The sequence below is a fragment of the Gorilla gorilla genome, chromosome 10 (genome assembly GCF_029281585.2).
Source record: "Gorilla gorilla gorilla isolate KB3781 chromosome 10, NHGRI_mGorGor1-v2.1_pri, whole genome shotgun sequence".
Taxonomy (NCBI): Eukaryota; Metazoa; Chordata; class Mammalia; order Primates; family Hominidae; genus Gorilla; species Gorilla gorilla.
This window is the reverse complement of record NC_073234.2, coordinates 79,772,177-79,789,703: the sequence shown is the minus strand read 5'-3', so window position 1 is coordinate 79,789,703 and position 17,527 is coordinate 79,772,177. Positions and strand designations below refer to the sequence as shown.

General features: G+C 36.0%; 1 protein-coding gene across 2 annotated transcripts; it reads left to right on the top strand.

Moving 5' to 3' along the window:
- Window positions 1-24: 24 nt before the first annotated feature.
- Window positions 25-16,419, top strand: GOLT1B (golgi transport 1B). 2 transcript variants are annotated; one of them, XM_019039136.3, is made up of 6 exons: window positions 55-186; window positions 5,126-5,217; window positions 6,638-6,816; window positions 10,563-10,644; window positions 13,499-13,531; window positions 13,930-16,419. In XM_019039136.3, the coding sequence occupies exons 1-5, from the start codon at window positions 162-164 to the stop codon at window positions 13,505-13,507; spliced, it is 387 nt and encodes a 128-aa protein (XP_018894681.1). In that variant the 5' UTR covers window positions 55-161; the 3' UTR covers window positions 13,508-13,531; window positions 13,930-16,419. The 2 variants fall into 2 exon arrangements, with proteins under 2 accessions (XP_004052902.1, XP_018894681.1); XM_004052854.5 differs by lacking the exon at window positions 13,499-13,531 and having other exon boundaries at window positions 25-186.
- The last annotated feature ends 1,108 nt before the right edge of the window (window positions 16,420-17,527 follow it).

The window sequence follows — 17,527 nt, the reverse complement described above, 5'->3', positions numbered from 1 at the left end:
CCAATAGGAAGCGGTCTTAAAGCGGCAGTGAGGGTGGCTGCGTGTTTCCGGAAGACGTGGCGGCTCTCGCCTGGGCTGTTTCCCGGCTTCATTTCTCCCGACTCAGCTTCCCACCCTGGGCTTTCCGAGGTGCTGTCGCCGCTGTCCCCACCACTGCAGCCATGATCTCCTTAACGGACACGCAGAGTAAGCACCTGCTCCGGGGCCCCCGCCTCGAGCCGCGCACACCCATCGCCCGGCTGGGTCTCGCCCGTCCGCCGGGGTCAATGAATGAAGCTCTGGGTTGGGGGCGGTGGCCTGCGAGACAGAGCTAGGGCTGCTGGGACCCTAAGGGGCTGCCTTCGGGATGCCGGGGCTAGACTTGCACTGGCGGACCTGACCTGGGAGAAGAGTCTGTGGGGCAGGGTGGGACGCCCTATGTTGGGAGGGGAGCTTTAGCCGAGAGTCTGTCTCATTCCAGGGTCGCGCTGATCTCCTCATCCCCAGTGAGATGGGCGCTTTGTTCTAGGGGCTTGCCACAAGAGAAAGTTTGCGTGGTGCCCGCGGCCCACTCTCGGGATCGTTTATGCGCATGACACACTTCGGGTCCTCTACAAGTCCCTGGCTGGCTGGTTATTTGGGAGGCGGTGTTTTAAATGTCACCTACAGTAGACTCTTTTTGAAAATGTCCTTACGCTTAAATGTGGCATTTTGAATATTCGCTTTTTGCCAGTACTGTAAGCAACCTTTTAGAAGTCTCTTGAAACATTCTCACTTTTCTACCTGCTAAAGTTTCAAGCAGTAGAGAAAAGCCATTTTGTGTGCCATTAAAGGATATATTTCGTTAGTATTGTATATTGTGCTTTGTGGCTTGTTTTATTATTTTAGCATCACTCTCTGCCTGCCACAGAGTTCTCCAGGCCTATTTCATCTCTAAAGCTAGCATTGATATCGGTTTCCTTTTCTTTCATTATAATATTTCCACTTTCCTACTGCTTTTTGTTAATATTAATAATTTTTGTATTTGTCTGCGCAAGCTCTATACCTCATATTTTGATGTTCATAAGAGTCTCTTTTTGTCTCACATTGCTTTATTTGCCACGCCTTTCATTTCACTCCAGTTAACTCAGATTTTCAATATTTTAAGACTTAAACAGTGAATTGAAGTGAAAAATAGAAGTTTATTTAAAATGCCCTATTTTAAAGTGGAGTCTTCTTGTGGAGATTCAAGTCACGGCAGATCAACTTCATAGAGCTTCTAAGGCCTCCTACACACACTGCCACCCCTCAATCAGGCTATCTTCCCTCCTGAGGCTGGACTGGGGCTGCCTCTTGGGGCCACCTGCCCCAAGGTTGCCGCCCACTTTGGTCCATTGGCCTGGCCTGTTCTGATCAAAGAAAATAAAAGTGTAGTCTTGAGGGGATAGGAATCTAGTGTAATAATAATTACTGGCAATTATATAAAGGTATTTTCTTTCAGTTTACCATGTGCTTTCATGTGAATCATTATGCATAATTCTTATAAGAGCCCTGTAAGGCTCACAGAAGCATGCCCCTTTCATAAGTTAAATGAGGCACAAAAGAAATTGAGTGCATGGTCAAAGAAAAAGTGACAGAAACAAAACTTGATCCCAGGTGTGCTGGCTCAGAAACCTTTTGCACTGTACCCCACTATCACCTAAGAAGACTTGATATAAACTTTATTTGAGATCTGAGAATAATCTGTGCATAGAAATTATATTTTTGAAGACTTAATATATATAAAGTGCCTGCTTTATGTCCTTCCAAAAACAAGAGAGGGGTTGGACTATGCGCATTCTCCCTGAGAAGCATTCTCCTCACTTCATTAAATTTTGTGAGGGCGATGAAATTTTACTCTTTGCTGTTCACTTGTCACATGTTTTAGGTGAAACAGTGGATTGAAACATAAAACGATTAGTGAACCAAATGCATTTTGGATTTCAAATTGTGTTTGTGTGTGAGTGTGTTTAACTGCAGGGATTGGCCATCATTCAAGTGATTTGTCAGGATTATTCTGGGATTTTGGTTTTTAGAGAGTGGCCAAGCACTGCTCAGAGTAGAATAAATGGAAATTCATGATTATTTTAAGGCATTCTAGGACTTTCCTCACCGCCCCAAAAAAAGACAAGACTTATTCAGAGGGGCGGAGGAGGGGCATGCTGCCTCTAAATCTTCATTTCATCACATTGTCTAAAAGTCTAGTGTGATAATTGCATTCTCCAGTACAGTTAATGTTCAATTGAATTCTTGCTTGACTTCTGTTTTTCAAAGGGTATGGTAAGAGAGACAATGCTGCTTTTAAAAAATTGTGAATAAGATATCAAAATGCTAACAGTGTTTGCCATTAGATTATGCGTGTCTTTCCTTATACAGTTTCCACAGTATGCTCCTTATGTTAGACAGATTCGTTTTATTAAATTGTTTTTATATTTTTTTAAACTTGTGGACAGTTTTTTAAACATGTGGGAGGAGTGAAGGAAGATAAGTTTGTTTTACTGGATATGATTCCGATGGGAAGAAGGCAGCTCTATGCAAGGCTTCTAATAGCCAGAGGGCTTATGAATGCATAAGGATAGGGAAAAGGGAGATCCTGGAGGTGAGAAAAAGGCACAATGAGGCCAATTTGAGACTTTTTACCAGTGTGGATCAGGAGCTACTTGGCAATGTCATTGCCAGTACCAGTTGTGGCAAAGATGTTTTGGGCAATGTCTCCCGCTGGACTGTACTGGATAAAGTAGTGGAATATTTTGGTTCCCATGTTGTAGTTGTAGGACCATTGTCTGTGGAGTGAGCAGACTGGTTGAATGCTGACTTCACAGACTGTTGTACCTGCCTCCATACCACCAGCACCCACACACACATTTTTGCTGCTTCTATGATCAAGAACAAGTCACTGAATACCTCTAGGTCCGTGGTTGCACATATGAACCATAGGACCAGTGCTACCTTTTACCTCACAATTTTGTTAAAGAAATTTTAAAATTTTTGTGTAAACACTTCATGACATGGTAAACCATACTCAGAGATTGGCCTTTTTGACCGCAGTTAATTTTTAATAGTTCTACTTGGCTATGTTAGATAACAAGCTAATATTAAACTTGAGTCCCCTAAAAGATGCATCCCCCAGAAGTTCAGAATACTCAAGTGTCCTTGAGTTTCACGTAACCAAACACCTTTAACCTAAAAAATAAAAATTCTGTGGGAAGAGGTATGGCATTAATGGTTAAGCACATGAGCTTTGAATTCAAAAGACCTTGGTTCAAATGCTTAACTAGAAGTGTGGCTTTGGGCAACTTAAGTCAACTCTCTAAACTTCAATTTCCTCCATCTTTAAAAAGATGTAATTATACCTGCATTCCAGTAGTATTGGAAGTATTAAGTTATATATAAGGTATGTGAAGCACTTCATAAGGCCTAATTCGTGGTAAATTCTCAGTACATAGTAGGTGTCTTTCCATATACCTTCCTTTCTAAAAACATCTCAGAATTTTTATGTAATCATCAAGGTTATTTGTGAAATGATAGAAATTAGTCATATTCAACTAACAAAGCTGCCGATGTTTAATCCTAACTACTAAATAGTTATTTAATAGAATTTTACTTGCTCTTTTGTCCATATTTTCCTCTATGAAATTATGTCCACTATCCAAATAGTTAATTTGGTAAATTCTCTTAAGGCCTTTGATCATGAAAGTATCAGCTTCAAATTTTCATAGGAATGTGTGTTGAATTCACTTAACTGGTGTATTTATAGACCAGGTACCTGAATTATTTTAGACTAACTTTGGGAACAAAAGGTGTCTGCAGTGGAAGACACTAGTTATCAGGAAATTGAGCAGGTGGGGAATGTAGAAAAAGCTAAAGTTGATAAAAGTTTTCAAGTTATCAGAACATTTTATATGACTTAAGATTTTTTTAAGTAGCTGTGACCTAGATGTTAGCTTTCTGGAGCTGAGGCAAAAAAGTTAAGCAATAGATCAGAAATCAGTGATAGGGTATTTTAAATTGTGCTTCTAAAAATACGGTGGCTTCTACTCTGACTCATCTGTATGCAGATTGTGCTTCTAACTAAACTACGGATTAATGGCTATTTTCTAGAATCAAAACTAAAATGATCAAGGAGGTAACTTAGTGAATTGTGCTTTATAACATTAATAGAAGAGTACATCTGTCACCTTAGAAGTTAAGACTTTTCATACTAAAAAAAAAAGACCTAGAGAATGCACAGTCAATAAAAGTATTAATTTTATGTACAAAATAAACATAGATTTTAAAGCTTACACCTCGTCTACCACTGTATATTCAGTACCTGGAACAGTTCCTTGCATCTGGCAGTTGATCAACAATTCTTTGTTTTTTAATGAAACTAATGAAACATGAAAAACCTAGAATATTAATATTAGGTAAAACAGTATTCTTTGAAACTTCGGAGAGGTGATTTTAGGACTCTAGACCAAATATTTAAGTAGATTTATAGTTTAGGTAAATTTGTAGATAAGTCCATAATAAGTAATCAAGAAATTAAAAGTGATGCCTGACCTTCTGAAAATTTGGTTTTGAGAATACTGGTACCATGATTTTCAAAATATTTCTTGTTGCCATTGTGACAAGCAGTATATAATTGGATAAAGGATATTGATTGTGCGGACCTACCATAACATTTCTAATGGAATAAAGAAGGAATCACTTTTAAGAGGAAGAAAGAACTACAGATACTGTGCATATAAATAATAATTATAGAATGTGAAAGGAGATAAGTAATTAAGGAAACCTATACATTTATGTCTGATGCGAGAGAGCTTTTCAGGAGGAAAAAAACAAATTACATATTAAAACCAAAGGTTTAGAATCCCAATTTATCTTTTTTATTATAGCTATGTCTGAGAAATGCTATCTCCCATATAAGGCTTAGAAATTTTCATTCATGTTTTAAATTTTGAAATAATTTGCTGATAATTAATTTGTTATAAGAGCTAAATAAATGTCATTATGAAGTTAACCTGCAATGTTGGGTACCTGTTTTCTTGTACCTATGAAAGGAAAACTGGAAAATTTTCTTAGTTTACAGGGATGTTAATGTGACTTTAATTTTTCTCTGCCCTTAACCATATACCTTATATTGCAGAAATTGGAATGGGATTAACAGGATTTGGAGTGTTTTTCCTGTTCTTTGGAATGATTCTCTTTTTTGACAAAGCACTACTGGCTATTGGAAATGTGAGTTTTTAAATATATATTTTAACTAAATTTATAAGGAAATTTTAACTACGAATGAATTATTATCTGCTATTAAATTTGGGGAAAATAATTCACTATTACTCATAAGTAATTCCTGTTACATTCTCTATTTCCATCAGGAATGAAACCTGTCAGCTTTCTGTTTAAATAAAAGGTAAACACTTAATGAGGTTTTCTAATTCCATAACTACTCTGTTAAGTGTTTGTCATGAGATTTACAATAGATTAAATGAAGGCTGCCTCTAAATAGGAGTTCAAAATAGATGACTTGATAGTTTCATGTCTTGATAAATCACTGAAGTATTTTTACTTTAAACATCCAAGACTTCACATTTGATTCAGCTGCATAAGATAGATTTTTTTAACCTTTTTAAAAATATATATTTCTATGTTAATAGTTGACTTGCTTAGAAAGGGATCTATGTTGTTTATTTGGAATGTGTACTATGCTATTCATGTGTGGAGGTTATGATCCAGAAATAAATAATAACCCTTCTAAGGTAGTGAAGACACTGTATGTGTGTGTGTGTGTGTATATATATATATATATATACACACACACACACACATATATATTTGGGCTTTTAACTGGAAATGGGAAAAGATAAAGGATAGCAAAATTGTTCAAAATTGATGTCTTAATAAATGATAATAGCATTAGTATCCTAGAATATGAAGCTTAACCATTAGGCTTAATATGTATTTGTGCGAAATATTTTTCACTAAAGAATGTTAATGGGGAGGGCAAGTATTTGGAAAGAAAACCTGGGGAAAGCAAGCTCTTAATACATCACCATTTCTTGTCCACAGAATACATTCAAAATATTTGAAAACACATGGTTGTATTTTTATTTCTGCTGCCACCAGATATTCTAGAATTTATAAAACTAGAATCTTCTTGGCTTCACGTTGTTTCTTCTGCTATCAACTTAGCCATGTCAATATTTCTCCCATCCGTAGAAACTCCTGTAGCCTATGATGAATATTTCAGAACCAAGAGGAATACCCTTGGGTGACATATTTATGGGCAGCTTTCCTCTTTATGCCTTGCCAACTCATCTGCTTGACTAAGCCTTCCTCATCCAGCTAAAACTAGGAAAACTACTGCAGACACAGATGCCCCTTGGTAACGTCTAATCTTTCTTTGTTTCTCTTTTTCTCCATTTAATCAAGATAGAAGAGGAATGAGACAAGTGGAACAAAGCTACAACTTTAACATGCATAACGCACTCCTTGGTTCTGCTGCTTGGTTGTACATTACAGTTCTGTCTGGCCAGTTGCCCACATTAAAAGCCAAACAAATGTGCTTCTTTTTTTATATTTAGCTTTGACTTTACGTTTAAAATTTATGCATTGTGTTTAACTACCTTTTCTGTGTTGTATTTTCTTTCTCTTTTAGGTTTTATTTGTAGCCGGCTTGGCTTTTGTAATTGGTTTAGAAAGAACATTCAGATTCTTCTTCCAAAAACATAAAATGAAAGCTACAGGTTTTTTTCTGGGTGGTGTATTTGTAGTCCTTATTGGTTGGCCTTTGATAGGCATGATCTTCGAAATTTATGGATTTTTTCTCTTGTTCAGGTAAGGCATATTATTGTCTCTTTCAGTAAATCAGTGTGTCAGATAGTTAGTACAAAAACTCAGATATTTGCATCAGTTGGAGTAAGATGATGATCATTTCCTTAAATGGAATTTTATTTAGGTCGAATCTTATAGATTTAGATGAAGCAACTATAAAAATGTTTTATCACATGTAAATGATTGCCTAATGGTATAAATTATCTTGTTTTGTCAGCACAATAAAGTTTATTTTATTGGCATTTTAAGGCACCATCTTTATGTCTGATATTTGTATCAACTAAATAGTGGTAGGTAGGTAGATAGGTAGGTAGGTAGGTCGGTCGATCGATCGGTAGGTAGGTAGGTAGATAGATAGATAGATAGATAGATAGATAGATAGATAGATCGATCCAGCATTTTGGTGTGTAGAATCTTATACTTCATAGCTACTGCTACTTGATGCAAATTTATTTAGCACATATACATATTAGAAGATTGTTTACCAAATACACCACTATGGGAGATTTTGAGCAGGTAATATTTTGTAAATGCCAGTTAGCAGGTAAACAATAGTATGTGTATATATCTATATGAAAATACCTTTGGCCAGGTGCGGTGGCTCACACCTGTAATCCCAGCACTTTGGGAGGCCGAGGTGGGCGGATCACCTGAGGTCAGGAGATCAAGACCAGCCTGCCCAACATGATGAAACCCCGTCTCTACTAAAAATTCAAAAATTAGCTGGCCATGCTGGCAGGCGCCTGTAATCCTAGCTACTCGGGAGGCTGAGGCAGGAGAATTGTTTGAACCTGGGAGGCGGAAGTTGCAGTGAGCCGATCACACCATTGCACTCCAGCCTAGGCAATAGAGCGAGACTCTGTCTCAAAAAAAAAAAACAGAAAAGAAAATAACTTTAAGTAGGGTTGAGCTTAATTATTTATTCCAGAAATGCATATCCTTTATCTTCTGTCTGCCAGGCACTGTATTACCCACAGGAGACATAAAAATAAATTAAGTACCAAATCTGCTTTAGAAAATTTCTCATTTCTATTATGGAAAGTAGACTCTAAAAATACCAATAGGATATAGTCATAATGCCATTATAATGTATATGCAGAATATTGTGGAAGCATGATTAAAAAATTAGTAAATTCAAGGAGAGGTGAGAAATGTTAACTGATAAACTGGGCTTTGAAGAATGGGTAAGAATTTATCCTATAAACGAGAAAGGGAACGACAATTAACAGAAGGAACAGACAGGGCCATAAAAACACACAGCTTGTTCTGAAAAGAATGAATACTCTTATAGAACAGGAGCATGTGATCAGTTGAAGGAAATGGTTGGTAATGAAACTGAAAATGAAGCCTGGAGCCAGGTTACAAACTTTCTTTGATGACTTGTTAAGAAAAGTATACCTTATCCTGTAACCAAATTTGGGCTGGGGGAGCAGTGTTTGGAGAAGGTCGGGGGAGTGGGGCACAGGTTTTTAAGCCAGAGGTGGTACAACAGGGTAGATGTTTTAGGAAGGTTGTTCTGATATCAGGATAAAGTAGGTATTAAAGAGAAAAACTGAAGTCAGGGAGCCAGTCAAGAGGCTGTTAATACAGTACAGAATATACAGTGATAAGACTGGAATCTTGGAGTACTTTTGACATTTTAGGGTAGGTGGAGAAAAAGAAGAAAACACTAGAAGAGACTAGGAAAAGAGGTGGGAGAAGAACTAGGAGTAAAGCTCATAGTGGCTAAGAGAGAAAAGAGTGAAGAAGAGTTTGTTTTGGCAGATGTATCTTGCAGCAGAAAACTTAAGCACCTTAAGAAGTAAGAAAATCATTGGCTTTCCCAGTTATGTGGGGGTTTTAGTAATGAAGGTTAAAAGCCAAAGCTGATCTTTGAGATGAATAAAAAATGGGAAGTCTTAGTATCATTGACAAGCTTGGAGTAATACACAGGTTTCGTGGTTTAGAGAGCTTTGTGGTATAAATACTAGTTTTTGTTGTTGGGTTTTGTTGTGTTCTGAGATATTCTGAGCTGGAGATTTAGTGCCAAGGGTCTTTGATGTTGTTTTTCTAGATATTTATAATCCTAAATAATGGCATTTGAAATCACACATTTTAATGTTTTAAAACAATACTTAAAACAAAATAAATGATCTTTTAAATTCATTACTACTAGAAAATGATTGTGATTTTCTTTGAAACACGCACATACACCATCAACATAAATACTTGTCTAATTTAAAAAATTCTGCTTTCTGTTTAATTCTTTATTTTGACTTCTGCAGATCCATAACAGAATGTTATTGCTTAACTTCTGAATTCTATTCATTGTAGTATTTTCTTCCCTATCTAACTCTGTGAAGAAGACAGCTTTTTTTCTGTGCTCGTCTTACCACAATCAACACAGAAGACTGCTGTGACCAAATGTGTGGGGGGTTTTCCCCATATCGCAATCAAACAATTAGTTGTCTGCAACAGACAACAGCTGGGTGTCCTCCCAATATAGTTCTGATACTGTCTACATGGAGATAGCTCCAGATCACACAGGTTGAGGGCTCAGTCCCACAACTGTCCTCCACTCCCAATGATGCCAGCCACAAGCCCCAGGTTGTTTTACCCATGCTTCTGACTGATCAGCTCTAAGTTGGGGTTCCCACGATCCCCTGTTTGGATCAGACTAATTTACTAGAGAGGCTCACAGAGCTCAAGGAAACACTGATGTTTACTAGTTTATTATAAAGGATATTACAAAGGATACAAATAAAGAGATGCATAGGGCAAGGAAAGGGGGGAGGGTCGCAGATCCCCCCCCACCCTCCCCAACCCACCATCCTCCAAGAACATCCTTGTGTTCAGCTATCCGGAAGCTCCCTGAACACTGTCCTTTTGGGTTTTTATGGAGACTTCATTACTAGGCATGATTGATTAAATTATTGGCCATGGGTGATCAGCTTCACAGCCCCTCTCCCCTTTGTGGAGGTTAGGAGGTAGGGCTCAGATTTCCAGCCCTCTAATCTTGCCTTGGTCTTTCTGGTGACCAGCCCCCATCCTGAAGCTGCCTAGGGGCTGCCAACCATTGATGATAACTCATTAGTATACAAAAAGACATCACCTTGTAGAGACTCTTAAGTATTTTAGGAGTTGTAAGCCAGAAAATGAGGTCAAAGACCAAATATATATTTCACAATATCACTACATATTTTAAGACCCAGGAAAAGTTTAGTTTCTTTGCATTTTTAAAATAAACTATTTCATTCTCTTCCTATATTGAGGTAGCTTAACTGATCTACTGTCAATTTTAAACTGGCTAGAAGCTGTGTAACTTCTGTAGACTTGTATTTCTACCAAGAAAGAATGAGACATACTGTGAGGATCAGTATCTGGCAGGTAGTCTCTTAGTGTTAACTAAATGTTTTGACCCTTAGTACTTACTTAGTAAATGATAGCCATTATTATTTTCATGGTTCTACACATATGGTCTCAACAGCCCCTTTCTTTTTATCGGTTTCACCCCACACAGCTCATAGTTGGAGAAATCTTCAGCAGTTGAGCTAACTCATAATCTGAGTTATATATAGCTAGGCCTCATGTACTTCTCCCATTTTTACCAACAATCACAAAATTTTTAAGTAAGTTTGTAGTTATTTCTAAGTTTGAAGACCCTCAATTATTCAGAATTTTAGCAGGATACTTTCTTTTTCCTTGGTTAGCAATTATTTTGAAAATAGAAAATGTGTAAATATTACGAACCTTTTTTTTCCCTCACCCAGGGGCTTCTTTCCTGTCGTTGTTGGCTTTATTAGAAGAGTGCCAGTCCTTGGATCCCTCCTAAATTTACCTGGAATTAGATCAGTAAGTAATCATGTATATTTTAAGCCAACAAAATACGTATTTTGATGCTTTTTACTTCTAGAAATTTAAGTAATTGATACATGGTTAATTGATGAGTTTTGTATTATGATATAGTTACTTCACATAGATCATGAGTACCATGAAGACCAAAAAATAATTATTGCTAAACCTATAAAATGTGAAATTTTGTTTTACCGTATCCATTTCTGGATCCATATTCTCTATTTTTTAATGTTACTCAGATTTGATATGCTATGCTACCTTTCTCTTTGAGAGTTCAGGACATTTTTTATTTAACTTTTATATAATCTCTAATTTTAGAAGCAATAATGTAAAAAGGAAACCATTATTTCCTACAAATATTTTGTTTCTCAGACTGTATCACCAACAGACTAGATTCAGACAATTAAATAAGGCCGGGTGTGGTGGCTTACACCCTGCACTTTGGGAGGCTGAGGTGGGTGAATTGCTTGAGCCTAGGAGTTCGAGACCAGCCTGGGCAACATGGTGAAACCCCATCTCTACCCCCGCAAATACAAAAATTAGCTGGGTGTGATGGTATGTGCCTGTAGTCCCAGCTACTCGAGAGACTGAGGTGAGAGGATTGGCTTGGGCCTAGGAGGTCAAGGCTGCAGTGAGCCATGATTGTGCCACTGCACTTTAGCCTGGGTGGGTGACACAGTAAGACCCTGTCTCAAAAAAAAAAAAAAAAAGAGTTGAATAAAGCACTATTATACTGGGATTCAGATGGTAAGAGTCTATTCCCAGCTCTGTTTACAGTTTGAACAAGCTTGTCAAATTTGTTTTCCAGTGTGTGCCTTGGTTTCCACCTTGATAAAATAAAGGGAATCAAATCAGACAAGGGTTAAAGAGAATGTTTTCAAAGTTAACAAATAGAGTTTCTTCCTTTTATTCAATATTCATTCAACAAATGTTTTGTACTAAACTGCTACCTTGAAGGTTGTAACATCTTTTGGTGGAGCCTTAGAAGGCCATTCAGAATTCAGCTTATTTTTTGCCACCTTGGGAAAAGCTTTCCTGACTCCCTGTGGCTGACTCGGGGTATGCTTCTATAACATTCCTGTGCACAACTCTATCATAGCATTTACCTCTGTTTTTTTCTTTGTTTTTGTTTTTTCTTAGAGAGAGTCTCAAACTCTTGGGCTCAAGCAATGCCCCCACCCCAGCCTCCCAAAGTGCTGGGATTACAGGTGTGAGCCACCACACCCAGCCTTACCTCTCATTTAATTGTCAAAAAAAAAGGCTTCAGGCCATGCATGGTGGTTCACTCCTGTAATTCCAGCACTTTGGGAGGCCAAGGTGGAAGGATTGCTTGAACCAGGAGATCAAGGCTATGTTAAGCGATGCTCACACCGCCGCACTATAGCCTGGGCAATAGAGCAAAACCTTGTCTCAAACAAAAAAGAAAAAAGAGAAAGGAAAGGAGAAAGGGAGGCACTTCCATGTAAAACTACAGTCCTTGAGGGCAGAGACAGGTTGTATTTTAGTCATTGTTCTATCCCCAGTGACCAGCATAATATCTGGCATGTAATGGAAACTCAAAATATTTTCTGCTAAGCAAGTGAAGGATGGCATTTTGTTGACCTCAGGGAACTTGCTCAATTTCAAGACAAGACCAGATGACTGTCTCTTAGCCTACCTCGTCAGTTTCAAAACTAAACAAAATCCTTAATTTCTAAAAGAATCTAGGTGATCTAGAATTCAGCTGAGTTGGCTACAATCCTTTTGGCTCTAGGTCAGACCCATATCAGAAGTATTCATATCCTTCTTTGGATTGGTTTCATAGATCCAACTCTGTCCTAAATAACTGGGATAAACTAGCTTTATAGGAAAACTTAAAAGACTACAAGTTCCAGTTAGGTTCAGGGAAGTTAATCAACTTTCTAAAGTTGTTCACAGATTTTTATAGATGTTTCTAGAGAGAAAGTTCATAGCATTTTATTGAATGCTCAAAGAGCTAAAGAATGGCTTATCTATGGAAGAATAAGTACCACTATAAGCCTAATCCCATTTCCATCCCCAGGGTAATTTTAGGGTCAGAACCTTACAGCCAAGACAATCTCAATATTTCAAGTTACCTTTGGAGAGAGAATATCGTGCTTTCTCTCCACTTAAATTTACCTTAAAATTCTAATAAATCCATGAATTCTTTGAGAGCAACTTTTAGTTTCAGTGGCCAGCCACCTGTTTGTGATAATATAACAGAATGTTGGAATGTAGGCTTATAGGGGTATACTCTGATTTCATTTGCATTAATCTGCAAATTCATACAGTGGTCAGTGTTATTTATACCTAGAATGGCTTTTGAATGTACTGAAACTTCTAGTTACAGAGTTGTAATCATTATTTGTGCCCTTAATTTAAGGATTCTCAAGAATTTGCATAAATGGACACCCAATACAATAGAATATGTTTCTTATCGTTATTCATCGTGATAAGTGCTTATGTAAAAATGTGAATCGTGAAATAAAATAAATGATCAGATGATTGCTAGAATTTGATAGTATAACCACCTGGGTTATATAACTTTTAATGTCTCTACCAATTATATACAATATCAGTCTTTACATCACCATCTGGAATGTTAAAAAAAAAAAAAAAAAGCCCAACTGCTTTATGTTTGGGGTGGAGTAACCAAAGTAAATAACCACTTACAGTAATGTGTGTTAAAATTTATATTCAATAATTATAAATTTATGCTTACATCATTAAATCTATCTTTAATGTCATTACCACTTTCAATCCAAAGTCCAGAATACACATTTAAAGTATTTTTAGTCAATAACTGTTGTTAACTATTGAACTTAATGGAGTTAAATCTGTTTGTCCAAAGACTACATAGGCCCAGAAGAGATCCACAGTAATGGTCAGTTGAAATATCTTATTGGGTTCATTAATGCATGAATGGCTGACATTTCAGTTTTTTTTTTGTTTTTATTTTTTATTTTTTGTTAAGCTAGCAGTGTTATCTTCATCTTATACAATTTCTTTATTCATTGTGTTGCATTTTTCATGTTGCACCCTTAAATTCATATGTATAACATGTCATGCAAAAAACAACTTTTAGAAAAAAAAATTTTATACACGTTTATGTATCAGAAGATGATGGTGAGTAGTACTGGATTAGTCATTGTCAGTCATACCTTAAATTTCCACAACTCTTCTTGTAAGGCTGGGTTTTTAAAATCAACATTTTAAATATTGATATAATGTTTTATAATGTTCCGGGCTTTCTTTAATTCTCTGTTTTTCTTCTCCTTACAGTTTGTAGATAAAGTTGGAGAAAGCAACAATATGGTATAACAACAAGTGAATTTGAAGACTCATTTAAAATATTGTGTTATTTATAAAGTCATTTGAAGAATATTCAGCACAAAATTAAATTACATGAAATAGCTTGTAATGTTCTTTACAGGAGTTTAAAACGTATAGCCTACAAAGTACCAGCAGCAAATTAGCAAAGAAGCAGTGAAAACAGGCTTCTACTCAAGTGAACTAAGAAGAAGTCAGCAAGCAAACTGAGAGAGATGAAATCCATGTTAATGATGCTTAAGAAACTCTTGAAGGCTATTTGTATTGTTTTTCCACAATGTGCGAAACTCAGCCATCCTTAGAGAACTGTGGTGCCTGTTTCTTTTTTTTTTATTTTGAAGGCTCAGGAGCATCCATAGGCATTTGCTTTTTAGAAATGTCCACTGCAATGGCAAAAATATTTCCAGTTGCACTGTATCTCTGGAAGTGATGCATGAATTCGATTGGATTATGTCATTTTAATGTATTAAAACCAAGGAAACCCCATTTTTGATGTATGGATTACTTTTTTTTGTAAACATGGTTAAAATAAAACTTTTGTGGTTCTTCTGAATCTTAATATTTCAAAGCCAGGTGAAAATCTGAACTAGATATTGTTTGTTGGAATATGCAAAGGTCATTCTTTACTAACTTTTAGTTACTAAATTATAGCTGACTAAGTTTTGTCAGCAACATACTCCGGAAAGTCTCATACTTCTTGGGAGTCTGCCCTCCTAAGTATCTGTCTATATCATTCATTACGTGTAAGTATTTAACAAAAAAGCATTCTTGACCATGAATGAAGTAGTTTGTTTCATAGCTTGTCTCATTGAATAGTATTATTGAAGATACTAAATGATGCAAACCAAATGGATTTTTTCCATGTCATGATGTAATTTTTCTTTTTTCTTTTCTTTTTTTTAAATTTTAGCAGTGGCTTATTATTTGTTTTTCATAAATTAAAATAACTTTTGATAATGTTTACTTTGAGACATGTAACATGTTAAAAGGTTAAACTTATGGCTATTTTTAAAGGGCTATTCATTTAACCTGAGTTTTCCCTTATTTTCAGCTTTTTCCTAGCATATAATAGTCATTAAGCATGACATATCCTTCATATGATCACTCATCTTGAGTTAATTAGGAAATACCTGAGTTCACGTGCTAAAGTTATTTCACTGTAATAAACTGACTATGGTTTCTTAAGAACATGACACTAAAAAAAAAGTGTTTTTTTTCCACCGTTGCTGATTATTAGACAGTAGGAAATAGCTGTTTTCTTTAGTTTTACAAGATGTGACAGCTTTAGTGGTAGATGTAGGGAAACATTTCAACAGCCATAGTACTATTTGTTTTACCACTGATTGCACTGTTTTGTTTTTTTAACAGTTGCAAAGCTTTTTAATGCATAAAAGTATAATTGAAATCTGTGGTATTTATTTACAAACATGTCTACAAAAATAGATTACAGCTTATTTTATTTTTAGTTAAATCTCTTGATACACAGAGAACTCCCAATCTTGCTCATCTAAATAAGGAAAGACTTGGTGGATAGTGTGATGGTTTAGTCTTAAGGATTACTGACATTTTTGGTACTTGCATTTGACTTATGATGTATCTGTGAAAGTGGGATGATATTGACAAATGGAGACTCCTACCTCAATAGTTAATGGAATAATAAGAGCCTACTGTTGTGTCTAATGTTCTTCAAAAAAGTAATATCCTCACTTGGAGAGTGTCAAATACATACTTTGAGGATTGACTTTATATAAGGTGCCCTGTAGAACTCTGTTACACATATTTTTGACCCATATTATTTACAATGTCTTGATAATTCTACCTTTTTAGAGCAAGAATAGTATCTGCTAATGTAAGGGACATCTGTATTTAACTCCTTTGTAGACATGAATTTCTATCAAAATGTTCTTTGCACTGTAACAGAGATTCCTTTTTTCAATAATCTTAATTTAAAAGCATTATTAGACTTGAAAGGGTTTGATAATCTCCCAGTCCTTAGTAAGATTGAGAGGCTGGAGCAGTTTTCAGTTTTAAATGAGTCTGCAGTTAATATCAAATGTGAGTTTGGGACTGCCTGGCAACACTTATATTTCTTATTCAGAACCCTTGATGAGACTATTTTTAAACATACTAGTCTGCTGATAGAAAGCACTATACATCCTATTGTTTCTTTCCAAAATCAGCCTTCTGTCTGTAACAAAAATGTACTTTATAGAGATGGAGGAAAAGGTCTAATACTACATAGCCTTAAGTGTTTCTGTCATTGTTCAAGTGTATTTTATGTAACAGAAACATATTTGGAATGTTTTTCTTTTCCCCTTATAAATTGTAATTCCTGAAATACTGCTGCTTTAAAAAGTCTCACTGTCAGATTATATTATCTAACAATTGAATATTGTAAATATACTTGTCTTACCTCTCAATAAAAGGGTACTTTTCTATTAATTGGTGGTCAAGTATATCTGTGTTATGAAGTTCTAAAAGCTAATTTAGCATTGCAAAATAACCTCATTTTTAAAAAATTAGCCTTATATGCAATGTTTTATTTATCAAATGATCTTCACATCTTTCATTTCCAAATTGTTGAAATGTACTAATGAATACAAATAGACTTGAAGTAAGCAAAAACATTCTTAATTTTGAAAACTGTAAAATAAAGTCACTTACCTTGAGCAATATGCTATTTTTTAAAAATCAGACTCCAAGTTTGTATATTATGTTATTCAATAGACATTTTCTGAGTACCCCTTGAATACTAAAAGTCCTGTGTTGAATGTGGGAGACCCAGGAGAACAAGATATGTGCCATCTGCTCATTAAGTGCTTATAATGTTAACATTGCTTTTAAATTCTTAGCCGTATTTCCAAATAACTTGTCCTGACTTACACTGCAAACAAATGGTGGTAGAAGAATTTGCGGTCGAAACACCCCAACCTCTTATTTTTCTCCCAGTCAAGAGTTACTAAAACTATTCAACCTTCAGCTGTGTTGAATAGTTTTAGTAACTCTTGACTGGGAGAAAAGCTGTGTGATTGGTTCGCATTTTCAAAAGATGTCTGGAGGAAAAAAATAATACCAGCTTTAACTCTGGGAGGTGTGTTTTGAGATGTAATTTCTTTTGCAAGTCTGTATATGTATTCAACTTAATGTAGCGTATGTTTTTGGTTTCTTTGTGGCAGGGGGAAGAGAATTGTTTTTAATGTAAGCCTAGGGATTTAGAACTGTCACTGCTATTTGTGTTGTCTGGAAGCCTGCCACCAAATTTGTATTGCCACAGGCAGTTGGGGCAGTTTTCTGAAAGCTGCTATGATTGCTACCATTAATTGCAAAATTTAAAAAGTGGTCAGGGAATTTAGAAATTAGAGGAGAAATGCTTATGTATTTTTTCTCAGGATGGAAAGGATCTTAAGTTTTTGTCACCTAAATAAGACCACAACACCTACAGTGTTTTAACTGTAAATTTTATTAAGGCCGAAAAAAAACACTGGCCAAGTCTACCACTTAACATACCCAGTAAGTATTTGTTGAATTCACTAATTAAGCTGCAAATCCA

Excerpts from the sequence above, each read along its gene's own strand:
- GOLT1B (XM_004052854.5), top strand. The coding sequence starts at position 162 with ATGATCTCCTTAACGGACACGCAGA. Across the intron at positions 5,218-6,637 it reads CACTACTGGCTATTGGAAAT|GTTTTATTTGTAGCCGGCTT; the intron begins GTGAGTTTTTAA and ends TTTCTCTTTTAG. Across the intron at positions 6,817-10,562 it reads GGATTTTTTCTCTTGTTCAG|GGGCTTCTTTCCTGTCGTTG; the intron begins GTAAGGCATATT and ends TCCCTCACCCAG.